Consider the following 16,117-nt stretch of genomic DNA (forward strand, 5'->3'; position numbering starts at 1 on the left):
ACCTGTTCCCACTCTGTCGGGCACTTTCTCTCTTGGCTTCTGGGACACCACACTTCCTTCATTTTCCACCCACATCCTGACCACTCCTTTGCCAATTCCTGGTAGCTCCTGGTCCTTTCTCTTCTACATCCACACTTTCTTGTGAGGGATCTCATCCAAGTTCATGGTTTTAATACCATATATATGCTGAAACTTCTCATATTTACATTTCCTGCATGGATACCTTTCCAACGCACTCTAGATTCATATATCCAACTGCCTATTTGACATACCCAGAAATGTATCTAAATAGGCATCTCAAACTTAAAATCCCCCACATTGAACTCCTGATTTCAACTCTCCCATTCTTCCTTGTTTTAACAAATGATCCGGTCATATCAAACCCAGGCTCTTCCCATCACCCCACAACTCATCCATCCATCTACAAGTCCTGTTGGCCCTGCAACCAAATATATGCACAGTTCATCCGCTTTTCTTCATTGCTATTGCCTTCCCCTTAAGGCAAGCCACCATCACCTTTTGCCTAAAGTAATACAGCCGACTCATTGCTTCCATGTCTGGACCCTATGATTCATTCACCACTCAAAAACCACAGTCATCTCTTAAAAGTTAAACCAAGTCCTAATACTCCCCTCCTCTGCTCACTAACCTCCAGCCCCAGTGGGCTCCTCTCGGTTCCTGGAACCTACCCACCTCATTCTGTTCCTACCTAAGCATCTCTGCATTCACTATTCCCTCCCCATAATAGTGCCTGTCCTCAGATCTTTGAATGGAGTATTCCTCTCCACTATTCAGGTCTCAACTCAAACACCACCTCAGCAGAGAGGAGGTCCCTAACCAGAGGACCATCCTCACAGTAATTCTTCACTATGTTGTTACCCTGCTTTAATTCATAGAAGTTTTACTTATATAACATTTATCCTGTACTGAATGGGTTAGAACATGTGCTCAATGAGGGCATAGCTCCTTGACTCTATTTCTCACACACTATGACTGGTACAGAGTTTTCACCAAATACATACTCATTTAATGAATGTCAATGCTTGTGCTACAAGACGTTTACCGCATACCCTTCCACGCAAGGTGGCACTGTTATCTGTCTATCCTAAGTGTCTTACACCTTTGGCTCTCATGAACCTCCTGTCTGCCCCTGCCCTTTTCTCTCTTACTTGGCCACTCTGCCACTCGTGGCCTCTCCCAAGATGTTCTTTTCTTTTCCTAACACCATATTCCCTCATACAGCAACACCATCCACTATCTTCTCTCCAAGTATCACCTCTAAACAGAAATTTAACTTCCAATATATTCCAAAATATACAGCCTGGTAACCTAGTTCTGCATATTGTTGATGACCACAGCCAACATCCTTCTAATGCATTCTTGCCTTCCCTCTTACAATAAGGAAACTTAATATTATCACCTCATCTCCAACCATCAGTGCCTCTTAAATGCTCCTCATGCCCTCTCCATCTAAGAGCCACCAGGTCTGCTGACCCTGTCTTCGTTATTGTATGCAACACCTGTTTCTTCATTGTATTCATACCACGGCCTAGCTGAGATCTTTAGTAATTCTTAACTAACCTGCTTTTCTTTAGTCTCTTCCTGATAATTCTACCCTGCGAATGAATAAATGCTTAATCACTTATAATGAATTCTCACTCAAATGTACTGGCCACATTTTTGATGACTTGCAGCTCTTTCAAGTTTCTCATAGTGAGTCTAACATGCTCTTTTTAATCACATATAACACTCATCTATGAAAACGGCACCAATTAATCTGCATGCGGCCTCTCATAATATTTACTCCGGTCCATGTCTTGTCTACTCTGCAAGTCAAAAAATTTCCTCAGATCATACCTTAATTTGCTCTATGACATTTACAAGTATGTGGGCAGGAAGATTTCTGTTATAGGTAACTGTATCTCCCTGAAAACTCATATGTTGACGTTCTAACCCCCAGTCCTTTAGAATGTGACTATAATTGGAGATTAGGCCTTTAAAGAGGTAACTAAGATAAAATTTATTTGTATGGATGGGCTGTAAGCAAATATGAGAAGAGGAGATAAAAATACAGACTTGGACGGCACAGAGGAAGACCTGTATGAGGACACCGTGACCAGCCCGCCACCTGCCAGCCAAGCAGAGACTCCTCAGAAGGAAACAAACCTGCCAGTATCTTGCTCCTGGGCTTCTAGCTCCACAACTGTGAGAACACAAATTTCTAGTGGTTAAACACCCCATCTGTGCTATTTTCTGGTGGTGGCCCAAGCAGACTAACACAGTGTCTCTCTTCACTCCACGTCCCAGAATGTCCAGGCCAAATACAGAAGTGGGATATTATGCAAATACCTGGGGAGTAAAGGTGCTTACGCCATGCTCACCAAACAGAATACTATGAGATAAACTGAAGCAGGGTTATGAGTTTTTATGGTAAATCATTTCACCAAATCTTACTATTGCTATTATGGCTATTATCTTGATATTAAGACTGGTTACCATACTATCAAAACACATTAAATAATACATACTAACTAAAAAGTAGCTCACAATAACTTTTACCTGGAAGCTATGCTTATAAAAAGGGTAGTGTTAGTAGGGAATTGAGTAAAGCCTGGCCCCCAACTAGAATTTGCTATTTTTAACCATACTTTATTTGTGTGACTACATATACTGAAGTTCATAGTTTAGAAAATCGGAAGTCATTTCATGCTCTCATTTTACCTGTAACTTTTCAATAATATTTCTATAATCCCAAGCAGGCCCTCCAAGAGCTTCCTTAAAGCGTGGTCCCGAGCGCGCTGACAGCCTCCAGCCCATGGCTGCTCTCTGCACCATGTTTGAGTGGCTCTTCATGAAAAGAGTATTGACTTGGCTGTCTAAATCCACTGGAATGGCGATTCCCCGATTCTTTGCTGAAAAAGAAGGATTTAAAATATTTTACTCTTAATTTGACTACAGCAGCTTATATATAATCTTAAAAACACAGAACATTTTTTTACAAAAGAAAAAAACATATATCCTGGGATGTAATGTACAGCATGATGACTATGCTTAAGGATACTGTATTATATATTTAAAAATTGCTAAGAAAATTAAGTCTTAAAAGGTCTCATCACAAGGAAAAAAAACACTGGAACTACGAGAGGTGACAGATGTTAAATAAATGTATTGTGGTGATCATTTCAGAATACAGACACATACCAAATCATTAGGTTGTACACTTTAAGTTAATGCAATGGTATATGTCAATTATATCTCACTAAAACTAGAAAGAAAAACCAAATCTTTAAACTCTGCCATTAAGTTGTTTTATATAACTGCAAAAGCTTTTAACCTCTAAGTATTTTAATTCTTAAGGCCAATTACTAAAACAGGCTCATTAAACATTCAAGAACTTATTTGATTTTCTGATGATTAATGTTTGAAGTGTACTTCATACAACATCAATGTAGAAGACAAACACCATATAACAACCATGCAAATCTGCACTCTCCCAGATGCCAAGAAAAATAAGAAAACAGACAGAAAACACTTGATAAAATCCTGCCCGCCATTCATTAATATAATTAATGTAATCAGCACACACACATGCACACACACAAAATTTCATGTGGCAAAATATATGTGAATAGTAAAAAATTAAAGAGTATAAAAAAAACTGCTTTAGAAGATGGCACATAGTACATGTCCTTCTTCCCAAAATCGACTTAAATTTATATTTTCTTTTTTGTATTTTATCAGACTTTCGTCACAGTACTGAAACATGAGAATGCTTGCCAAAAGGAAAACAGAAATGGCGAGCATTCTTGCAAGCGGAGTAAGGATGGCATGAGTCCAGCAGAGAAGGAAGGGAAGAAACTGCTCTTCAAGATTAGAGTTAGAGCGTGTGTTCCTGGGTGCACAGTCAGCCAACTCTAAGAGTGGAAATGGGGTATCCAGGCAGCTCGCTAAAGAATACCGTCTGGATTGCTGGAAGTCAAGGCCTCGTCCCTCTGACTAGCACACACACAGCGGATGCTGGCGGCAGTTTTCAATCAGGGGATAAAGGTAGGGATATGCAGAAATGTTCTCTTCAGAAAGTCGAATACCTGCTTGAAGAGAATGCCACATGAAGGTGTTGAAACTTGACAGAGAAGCAAAATTAACATGAAGTAACTCCAACATCTCCATCCAGGCAGGAGTACGAGGAGGGTGGAGACAGCTCCAACAGAAGACCCTGACCCCTGAGAAAACTCTCCTTGTTTTGACAGTTGTTAGTATTCCCAGCCTGTCTCTGCGGTGCACACACGCACACAAACACACACACACACACACGTTCTCCTAAGGAAAGTCTGACCATCATTTATTCATCCCCTTCCCCAGAACACAGTGTCAGCTCTGCCTTTGATACAAAAATGCTAGTAGAGAAATAGACCCTTAAAACAGCACTGGAGAGGAGGGGCGGAAGATGGCGGCGTGAGTAGAGCAGCGGAAATCTCCTCCCAAAACAACATATATCTATGAAAATATAACAAAGACAACCCTTCCTAGAATAAAGACCAGAGGACACAGGACAATATCCAGACCATGTCCACACCTGAGAGAACCCAGCGCCTCGCGAAGGGGGTAAGATACAAGCCCCGGCCACGCGGAAGCCGAGCGCCCCTCCCCCCAGCTCCCGGCGGGAGAAGAGCAGGCACAGCGGGAGGGAGACGGAGCCCAGGACTGCCGAGCACCCAGCCCCAGCCATCCGGGCCAGAGCGAAGGCACAGTGCGTGCCCAGGGGGCCTTGGATACTAGGGAAACAGGGCAGCAAGTACAGTGAGCGGGCACCGGAGGCTGGGCGACAGAGGACATAAGAAAAGCGCGTGACCATTTTTTTTTTTTTGCTTTTTTGCTGTTTTGTTTTGGCGACCGCTTTTTGGAAGTCTTCAAGGGACAGAGACCCCAATAGTAGGGAAACAGGGCAGCAAGACCAGTGAGCAGAGGCCTGAGGCTGGCACCGGAGAATAAAGAAAAACGAGCAACCACCTTTTTTTTTAATTAAATTTTTTTTTTTTTTTTTGGTGGTCGTTGTTTTGTTTTGGAGGGTGCTTTTTGGAAGTCTTAAAGGGGCAGGGCGGGACACTTAATCCAGAGGTAGGGAATCCGGGATCTCTGGGCACCCTAACCCCTGGGCTGCAGGGAGCAGGGAGGCCCCTTACGGAGATAAATAGCCTCCCAGCCGCTCCTGCTCCAACGCGACTACACCACTTTGGAGTAGCTGCCCGAGCCAGGCCACGCCCACAGCAACAGCGGAGATTAACTCCATAGCAGCCGGGCAGGAAGCAGAAACCCTGTCTGCGCGCAGCTGCGCAGCACAAGCCACTAGAGGCCGCTGTTCTCCCAGGAGAGGAGGGCCACAAACCAACAAGAAAGGAAGTCCTTCCAGCCGTCACTCGTCCCAGTTCTGCAGACTATTCCTATCACCATGAAAAGGCAAAGCTACAGGCAGACAAAGATCACAGAGACAACACCAGAGAAGGAGACAGACCTAACCAGTCTTCCTGAAAAACAATTCAAAATAAGAATCATAAACATGCTGACAGAGATGCAGAGAAATACGCAAGAGAAATGGGATGAAGTCCGGAGGGAGATCACAGATGCCAGAAAGGAGATCGCAGAAATGAAACAAACTCTGGAAGGGTTTATAAGCAGAATGGATAGAATGCAAGAGGCCATTGATGGAATTGAAATCAGAGAACAGGAACGCATAGAAGCTGACATAGAGAGAGACAAAAGGATCTCCAGGAATGAAACAATATTAAGAGAACTGTGTGACCAATCCAAAAGGAACAATATCCGTATTATAGGGGTCCCAGAAGAAGAAGAGAGAGGAAAAGAGATGGAAAGTATCTTAGAAGAAATAATTGCTGAAAACTTCCCCACACTGGGGGAGGAAGTAATCGAACAGACCACGGAAATACACAGAACCCCCAACAGAAAGGATCCAAGAAGGACAACCCCAAGACACATAATAATTAAAATGGCAAAGATCAAGGACAAGGAAAGAGTTTTAAAGGCAGCTAGAGAGAAAAAGGTCACCTATAAAGGAAAACCCATCAGGCTAACGTCAGATTTCTCAACAGAAACCCTACAGGCCAGAAGAGAATGGCATGATATATTTAATACAATGAAACAGAAGGGCCTTGAACCAAGGATACTGTATCCAGCACGACTATCATTCAAATATGACGGTGGGATTAAACAATTCCCAGACAAACAAAAGCTGAGGGAATTTGCTTTCCACAAACCACCTCTACAGAACATCTTACAGGGACTGCTCTAGATGGGAGCACTCCTAGAAAGAGCACAGCACAAAACACCCAACATATGAAGAATCGAGGAGGAGGAACAAGAAGGGAGAGAAGAAAAGAATCTCCAGACAGTGTATATAACAGCTCAATAAGCGAGCTAAGTTAGGCAGTAAGATACTAAAGAGGCTAACCTTGAACCTTTGGTAACCACGAATTTAAAGCCTGCAATGGCAATAAGTACATATCTTTCAATAGTCACCCTAAATGTTAATGGGTTGAATGCACCAATCAAAAGACACAGAGTAACAGAATGGATAAAAAAGCAAGACCCATCTATATGCTGCTTACAAGAAACTCACCTCAAACCCAAAGACATGTACAGACTAAAAGTCAAGGGATGGAAAAACATATTTCAAGCAAACAACAGTGAGAAGAAAGCAGGGGTTGCAGTACTAATTCAGACAAAATAGACTTCAAAACAAAGAAAGTAACAAGAGATAAAGAAGGACACTACATAATGATAAAGGGCTCAGTCAAACAAGAGGATATAACCATTCTAAATATATATGCACCCAACACAGGAGCACCAGCATATGTGAAACAAATACTAACAGAACTAAAGGGAGATATAGACTGCAATGCATTCATTCTAGGAGACTTCAACACACCACTCACCCCAAAGGAGAGATCCACCGGGCAGAAAATAACTAAGGACACAGAAGCACTGAACAACACAGTAGAGCAGATGGACCTAATAGACATCTATAGAACTCTACATCCAAAAGCAACGGGATATACATTCTTCTCAAGTGCACATGGAACATTCTCCAGAATAGACCACATACTAGGCCACAAAAAGAGCCTCAGAAAATTCCAAAAGATTGAAATCCTACCAACCAACTTTTCAGACCACAAAGGCATAAAACTAGAAATAAACTGTACAAAGAAAGCAAAGAGGCTCACAAACACATGGAGGCTTAACAACACGCTCCTAAATAATCAATGGATCAATGACCAAATCAAAATGGAGATCCAGCAATATATGGAAACAAATGACAACAACAATACTAAGCCCCAACTTCTGTGGGACACAGCAAAAGCAGTCTTAAGAGGAAAGTATATAGCAATCCAAGCATATTTAAAAAAGGAAGAACAATCCGAAATGAATGGTCTAATGTCACAATTATCGAAATTGGAAAAAGAAGAATAGATGAGGCCTAAGGTCAGCAGAAGGAGGGACATAATAAAGATCAGAGAAGAAATAAATAAAATTGAGAAGAATAAAACAATAGCAAAAATCAATGAAACCAAGAGCTGGTTCTTCGAGAAAATAAACAAAATAGATAAGCCTCTAGCCAGACTTATTAAGAAGAAAAGAGAGTCAACACAAATCAACAGTATCAGAAACGAGAAAGGAAAAATCACAACGGACCCCACAGAAATACAAAGAATTATTAGAGAATACTATGAAAACCTATATGCTAACAAGCTGGGAAACCTAGGAGAAATGGACAACGTCCTAGAAAAATACAATCTTCCAAGATTGACCCAGAAAGAAACAGAAAATCTAAACAGACCAATTACCAGCAATGAAATTGAACCGGTAATCAAAACACTACCAAAGAACAAAACCCCCAGGCCAGATGAATTTACCTCAGAATTTTATCAGACATACAGGGAAGACATAATACCCATTCTCCTTAAAGTTTTCCAGAAAATAGATAAGGAGGGGATACTCCCAAACTCATTCTATGAAGCAAACATCACCCTAATACCAAAACCAGGCAAATACCCCACCAAACAAAAAAACTACAGACCAATATCCCTGATCAACGTAGATGCAAAAATACTCAACAAAATATTAGCAAACCAATTTCAAAAATACATCAAAAGGATCATACACCATGACCAAGTGGGATTCATCCCAGGGATGCAAGGATGGTACAACATTCGAAAGTCCATCAACATCATCCACCACATCAACAAAAAGAAAGACAAAAACCACAAGATCATCTCCATAGATGCTGAAAAAGCATTTGACAAAGTTCAATATCCATTCATGATAAAAACTGTCAGCAAAATGGGAATAGAGGGCAAGTACCTCAACATAATAAAGGCCATCTATGATAAACCCACAGCCAACATTATATTGAACAGCGAGAAGCTGAAAGCATTTCCTCTGTGATCGGGAACTAGACAGGGATGCCCACTCTCTCCACTGTTATTTAACATAGTACTGGAGGTCCTAGCCACTGCAATCAGACAAAACAAAGAAATACAAGGAATCCAGATTGGTAAAGAAGAAGTTAAACTGTCACTATTTGCAGATGAAATGATACTGTACATAAAAAACCCTAAAGACTCCACCCCAAAACTACTAGAACTGATATCGGAATACAGCAAAGTTGCAGGATACAAAATCAACACACAGAAATCTGTGGCTTTCCTATATACTAACAATGAACCAACAGAAAGAGAAATCAGGAAAACAACTCCATTCACAATTGCATCAAAAAAAAAAATACCTAGGAATAAACCTAACGAAAGAAGTGAAAGACTTATACTCTGAAAACTACAAGTGACTCTTAAGAGAAATTAAAGGGGACACTAACAGATGGAAACTCATCCCAAGCTCGTGGCTAGGAAGAATTAATATCGTCAAAATGGCCATCCTGCTCAAAGCAATATACAGATTTGATGCAATCCCTATGAAACTACCAGCAACACTCTTCAATGAACTGGAACAAATAATTCAAAAATTCATATGGAAACACCAAAGACCCCGAATAGCCAAAGCAATCCTGAGAAAGAAGAATAAAGTAGGGGGGATCTCACTCCCCAACTTCACGCTCTACTATAAAGCCACAGTAATCAAGACAATTTGGTACTGGCACAAGAGCAGAGCCATAGACCAATGGAACAGAGTTGAGAATCCAGACATTAACCCAGACATATATGGTCAATTAATATTTGATAAAGGAGCCATGGACATACAATGGCGAAATGACAGTCTCTTCAACAGATGGTGCTGGCAAAACTGGACAGCTACATGTAGGAGAATGAAACTGGACCATTGTCTAACCCCATATACAAAAGTAAATTCAAAATGGATCAAAGACCTGAATGTAAGCCATGAAACCATTAAACTCATGGAAAAAAGATAGACAAAAACCTCTTAGACATAAACATGAGCGACCTCTTCTTGAACATATCTCCCCAGGCAAGGAAAACAACAGCAAAAATGAACAAGTAGGACTATTTTAAGCTGAAAAGCTTCTGTACAGCAAAAGACACCATCAATAGAACAAAAAGGAACCCTACAGTCTGGGAGAATATATTTGAAAATGACACATCCGATAAAGGCTTGACATCCAGAATATATAAAGAGCTCACATGCCTCAACAAACAAAAATCAAATAATCCAATTAAAAAATGGGCAGAGGAACTGAACAGACAGTTCTCCAAAAAAGAAATACAGATGGCCAACAGACACATGAAAAGATGCTCCACATCGCTAATTATCAGAGAAATGCAAATTAAAACTACAATGAGGTATCACCTCACACCAGTAAGGATGGCTGCCATCCAAAAGACCAACAACAACAAATGTTGGCGAGGCTGTGGAGAAAGGGGAACCCTCCTACACTGCTGATGGGAATGTAAGTTAGTTCAACCATTGTGGAAAGCAGTATGGAGGTACATCAAAATGCTCAAAACATACCTACCATTTGACCCAGGAATTGCACTCCTAGGAATTTACCCTAAGAATGCAGCAATCAAGTATGAGAAAGATCAGCGCACCCCTATGTTTATCGCAGCACTATTTACAATAGCCAAGAATTGGAAGCAACCTAAATGTCCATCGATAGATGAACGGATAAAGAAGATGTGATACATATACACAATGGAATACTACTCAGCCATAAGAAAAGGGCAAATCCAATCATTTGCAGCAACATGGATGGAGCTGGAGGGTATTATGCTCAGTGAAACAAGCCAAGCGGAGAAAGAGAAATACCAAATGATTTCACTTATCTGTGGAATATAATAACAAAGGAAAAACTGAAGGAACAAAACAGCAGCAGAATCACAGAACTCAAGAATGGACTAACAGGTACCAAAGGGAAAGGGACTGGGGAGGATGGGTGGGTAGGGAGGGATAAGAGGGGGGGAGAAATAGGGGGGTATTAAGATTAGCATACATGGGGGGGTGGGAGAAAGGGGAGGGCTGTACAACACAGAGAAGGCAAGTAGTGATTCTACAACATTTTGCTCTGCTGATGGACAGTGACTGTAAAGGGGTTTATAGGGGAGACCTGGTATAGGGGAGAGCCTAGTAAACATTATATTCGTCATGTAAGTGTAGATTAGTGATACCAAAAACAAAACAAAACAAATAAAAACAAAAAAAAAAGGGGCAGTTCCTGTGTGGTAACCTCCAATGAGTTCTACACAAGGGCATAAAGGGCATATAAAAGTGTAGGCAAAGGGTCTGTTTGTGTTTATACAGAGGATCAAAGCCTAATTGGGCTACCCCAAAAATGAACTAAGATACGATATGAAAGAGAACTTCCAACATCAGCACTCTCTGGAAGACTCATGCCAGAAGATGATCATCAAAAAACCCCAACAAAGATCCACGCACTGCTACAGCTGTAGATGCACTCATCCCACCAGCTCCTGGACTTGCCATGGGAATGAAGGAGATATCTAAGCTGGCCTGTGCATACAGTAAAACAACAAATTTGACTGGATCTATACTGTTGGAACTCAACCAAGAATTAGGAGAAGTGCAAATTGTAGCACTCTAAAATCTTACAACTACAGACTATTTACTGTTAAAAGAACATAGGGATGTGAACATTCCCCAGGAATGGGTTGTTTTAATTTGCCTGATTTCTCTCAGACTGTTCAAGTTCAGTTGCACAATATCCACCATATCATAGATGAGTTTTCACAAATGCCTAAGGTGCCTAACTGGTTTTCTTGGTTTCACTGGAGGTGGCTGGTAATTACAGATATGCTTTGGTTATGTAACTATACTCCTATTATGTTAATGTGTGTGCGCAATTTAAGTAGTACCTTAAAACCTATACATGCTGAAGTTACTCTACAAGAAGATCTGTCAAAGAAATAATCAATCTTCCCATGTTTTCTTCCGCCTGCTACTTCTATAGCTTTTCTTCTTCCTTCCTAATTACAACCCTTAAATAGAATTCGTGCCTCATATCAAATTTACCGACTATCATAATTCTTCCAAGTGGTAAAGATACCTCAAGACAAATGCTGGGCATAGAAGCTACAGGGCATAAATATGCAAAGAAATAAAAAACTAACCATTTCAAACAATAAGGCTTCTCTCTCACTTACCAACTTTAAATTTCCCTGTATGGCCCCGGAAGATGACTGGTTAGCCAGAGACGGGTAAGATTCCTCAAGGGAGGAACAACCTAAGACAGGCACAGTCGCAGGGGGGTCATCAGGTGAGAAATTGGGGATCAACAGAGGTGAGGCTTAGAACCTCACCCCCCCGTTCTGAGAGAAATCTTCTGCATACGTGGATGTTTTATTGCCCTTGTCTAGCTTGGATTAACACATAGTCTACTGATCTTCTACATTTGCTCTCTTACAACACTAAACTATGTTTTCTACCTTTATCTTGTATCTACCTACCACTTCAGCATTTTATTAAAAATAATAATAATAAAGAGAGAAATGTGGTATCCACATATAAATCAAGTATAAAAACCAAATGAGTATTCATATTTGAACTGACTCTTTATAGTTCATAACGCATGAGCAAAACCGAAAGTTTCTGTGATGACTGCCCTTGTACTGTTCACTATGTAAGTTATTCATTATGTAAGAATTTGTTCTCCATGTAAGATCTTGTGTGTTATGCCTCAGAAGATTGGAGACTGACGAAAATTAGGCTTGTGGTGGATTAATGATTGTGCATTGAGCATTGAGTCCCCTATACAGAATTTTATTGTCGTTAACAACCATTTGATCAATAAATATGAGAGATGCCCTCACAAAAAAAAAAAAGGACAGATTTCCAATGGTAAAATAAATAAGTAACCGGGATGTAATGTATAGCATAAGGAATATAGTCAAGATATTGTAACAGCTTGGTAGGGTGATAGCTGGAACCTAGAATTATGTATATAAATGTTTTATCACTGTGTTGTACACTTGAAACTAATGTAATGTAATACTGTGCGTCAACTACCCTTCAATAAAAAAAAATTATCAAAAAAAAAAAAAAACAGCACTGGAAACCTGTGCAGCCATTACAGACCTTTCCATCTATGAACATATGGCCCAGAATCCTCAGGGAAACCAAGAGCATTAAGAATAACTGAGCCCAGTGAAAGCAGAGATGATTCAGGGAAGAGCAAAAAACATTTAAATAATTGTAATTATTCTTCTCAGATAATCAGAGTACATACTGCATCCAAAAAGTATGAAAATCAGAAAGAAGAAAGGAAATCTTGGAAATTAAAATATGATTGCACAAATAAACTTTTCAAGATGGGCTGAAAAAGAAAGGGATAGGAAATGAAGTGCACGTTGATAATCTGGGAAAGTCAAGGAATCTTCCAGAACACAAACATAAAGGATCAAAAGGGAAAATAAAACAGAAAGAATATGAACTAGATGGAAATTAAATATCTTAACAAACATAAGTTCCATAAAGACATATCAGAGACAATGGAATGAAAGAAACCATTAAGAAAATAAGAGAAGAAAATTTTCTTGAGCTGAAGAAAGATGTAAATTTTCTAAGTGAAAGGGCCGACTATGTGTTAAACAGGATTAAATAAGCATATTGTCCATGTTCTGGTAAAAATTTACAATACTGTTACAGGTTGAATTGTGCCTCCCAAAATACATGTGCAAGTCCTAATCACAGGTATCTATGATTGTGACCTTATTTGGATTATAGGGTCTTTGCAGATGTGATCAAGTTTAAATGAGGTCATACTGGATTAGGGTGCGTCCTAATGCAATACAACTGGTGTCATTATAAGAAAGGGGAAAGGGAACAGAGCTACCCACAGAGGGAAAAAGGCCCCTTCAGGCAAAGATTGGATTTATGCAGCTGCAAACTGAGGAATACCAAGGACTACCAGCAAACCGCAGAGGCTAAGAGGAGGGCATGAACGGAAGTCAGCAGAATAGTAGAATAGTCTCTTTAAAGCCCAAATAGTAAGTTTTGAAACTAGGAGTTTATGCCTATCTAAAAATCAAAAGTGATGCCCAAATAAAAACATTTCAGAACATATAAGGCTCAGAAATTTTTCTCTGAACCCCTATGAAAATTGTTCCCCCCAAAGCAATAAAGGAATCCAAGAAAATGTTAACATGAATGCAAGAAATCATGGCAATGGAGTATGACCCTGAACGAGAGAAAACAAAGCAAATCCCAAATGAAAGAAGATCCATTAGATATTAATGGCTGGGAAATTCTCATCCAGTTGGGAAAGTTTCAGTATCATAGCACTACATTTTTGTCTCTTATGGTTACACAGTGAAAATTATTTAAGATATTTTAACGACCAATACAAAAAGTCACTAATTGAAACCAGAGTTCAAGCTGAAATTTTAAGTCAATAATAACAGCACTAAAGCAAAGCTAAACAAGCAATTAATTGTACCATTGCCCAGATTTCCCTAGTGAGTGGTTTCCTAATATTCATTATAAATTTCCCATTTCCAAAGCATACAATGTCTCTTCTTACGTCCATCACACACAGCCAAGCAACTGCACTCCTGTCCCATGTGAAGGACAGACGGCCTCGACACTGCCAAGCTGTACATGTTTTTATAAAGACTCAATACTGCACCACAATCAAATCTTGGCTAGAATTCCATCCTTTTCTGGCTGCTTCACACATAAGCTGGGTTCTCTCTAAACATACAAGAGTCAAACAGAAGAATCTAACTTCCTATGTTATTTTCTAAGCAACAGAAATTACAAACTTAAATGTTGTTCAAAACATATCACGAGCTTCCACAAACACTTAGACAATTGGGGAGGGGACTGGCATTTATCTCCCTTTTAGGAATTAGGTATTTTAGAGGTAACTGACCATCAAGTAAGGGTTGCTGCTGTGAACACAGCTCAAACACGGAAGTTCTCAATGACTATTATTCTAAGGACGCCAATGGAAATGGAGTCCAAGGGCCGCACCTTTGTTTTCTCATTAGTGAGCTCAGGAAAATGCCACCCACCCCAGATGCTCTGGCTACCACCATGAACAAAAAAGGAGCCGGGGAGAATCCACTATCCCAAACTTTGTTGAAAGGGATTTTTGTTTTGTTTCCCCAAAACTGTACCACTTGAATTGCTATTTCCAAGTCACCTGTTTTGCAGAAATTGCACATTATAAATTAACTGCGTAAAATATACCACTTTCTCATGCCCAAAGCTAAACTCTAGGCAGAGGTTAAATCACAACTGCCAGGCAATAAAAGAAAAGCAATTATGCAATTGGGGAAAAGAGAATCTGCATTAAAATAAGTCACCTGGTAAATGACAAAAAAAATTTTGAAGCAATTGTAAAAATATTAACACCTTTAAAGATATGTCCTAAAATAAATTCTCTGCTTTATGTCAAAATATTATAAATATTAATTTGCAAGCAAAGTTGACAATGTTAATTTAGCTTTCCACAGATATTTAAAAATTACAGCAGAAAATTGTCACTAGGTAAAGAAAAGGATTAACTCATCATATCACTCACAAAAGCATTAATAACTGGGACAATATTTTCCAAATGCAACCAAAAACATGATCCAAACTTAGCATACTTTTATTGAGTTAGGAAAATTCTGGTATAGTGTATTGCAATGTGAACTAGCATGTATTTTTAGGATTACTGGTTCTTCATTCCCAACCCCTTCTTCCTATCAGTATGAAAAACATCATGAATTTAGTACAGTCAGTCATTCTTCTGGCGTGGACCATTAATTCCAATTTATGCTTTAATGGAAAGAGTCAAGTTAAAGTTCAAAATGTTTAAGAAAGAAACGTTCCTATTTCTCTTCCAAATTAGAGTGCAACTGAGATACTACTTTGTTAAGAATATTTTGTCAAAGAGTAAGTAGGTGGAGTCCTTAAAAAGCTAATAGGAGAAACAATGCATTGTTATTAAAGCATTTATCTTTCACAACCCCTGCCTAGCGATAGTTAGCTCTCTAAAATGAGCTATCTTTATCCACAAGTACTTTGATTATAAGGCTAACCTGCTAATTAGGCTTATAAATCCTGAAGATTCTCAGGATATGACAAGTCTTGGCAGTGATTTTAAGAAGGAATTGAAATCTATTTCTAATTATTATTTATTAAAAATTGCCTATTATGTGAGATTTTTTAATTAGAAAAATTACTGATGCTATGTGCCAGACTAAAATCTCTGCAAACACGTATTGCAGTGATAGGTTCCATGGAAAAATGTTTAGTTAGATAAAGTGACAGGTAGGGGGAAAAAGGCAACAGAAAATGTAAGCATTAATTAAAGTGCGTGCTTGGCTGTCAGGCCCTACTGTACAGGCCCACGAGAACAAGAACTGTTGGTGTGCAAGGAAGGTGCAGTGGGGTGGGCAGAAAGGGGGCCCTTTTCTATATCATGTCAAAATATCCAGGATTCATCTGTAGTGAACCACAAATGTTTTAAAATATGAATAACATTAAAGATCTGAAATGCTTCTTTCCCATTTGGAATGCAAACTACACTCAATTAATCCCCAAATTGAACACAGAATATAATTTTAGGGGTCATGCAAGAATTAGTATTAGCACACGTGACTATTCATCTGGAAACTATAAGTTTGAT

General features: G+C 39.5%; 1 protein-coding gene across 1 annotated transcript in view; it reads right to left on the reverse strand.

Annotated features, from left to right (window-relative positions):
* Positions 1-16,117, reverse strand: part of ITPR2 (inositol 1,4,5-trisphosphate receptor type 2) — a 445,246-nt gene that overhangs the window by 211,076 nt on the left and 218,053 nt on the right. The window contains exon 35 of the mRNA XM_036889596.2: positions 2,722-2,912. Within this exon, the coding sequence (XP_036745491.2) occupies positions 2,722-2,912 (191 nt within the window). The remainder of the gene's footprint in view (positions 1-2,721; positions 2,913-16,117) is intronic.

The sequence above is a fragment of the Manis pentadactyla genome, chromosome 14 (genome assembly GCF_030020395.1).
Source record: "Manis pentadactyla isolate mManPen7 chromosome 14, mManPen7.hap1, whole genome shotgun sequence".
NCBI lineage: Eukaryota > Metazoa > Chordata > Mammalia > Pholidota > Manidae > Manis > Manis pentadactyla.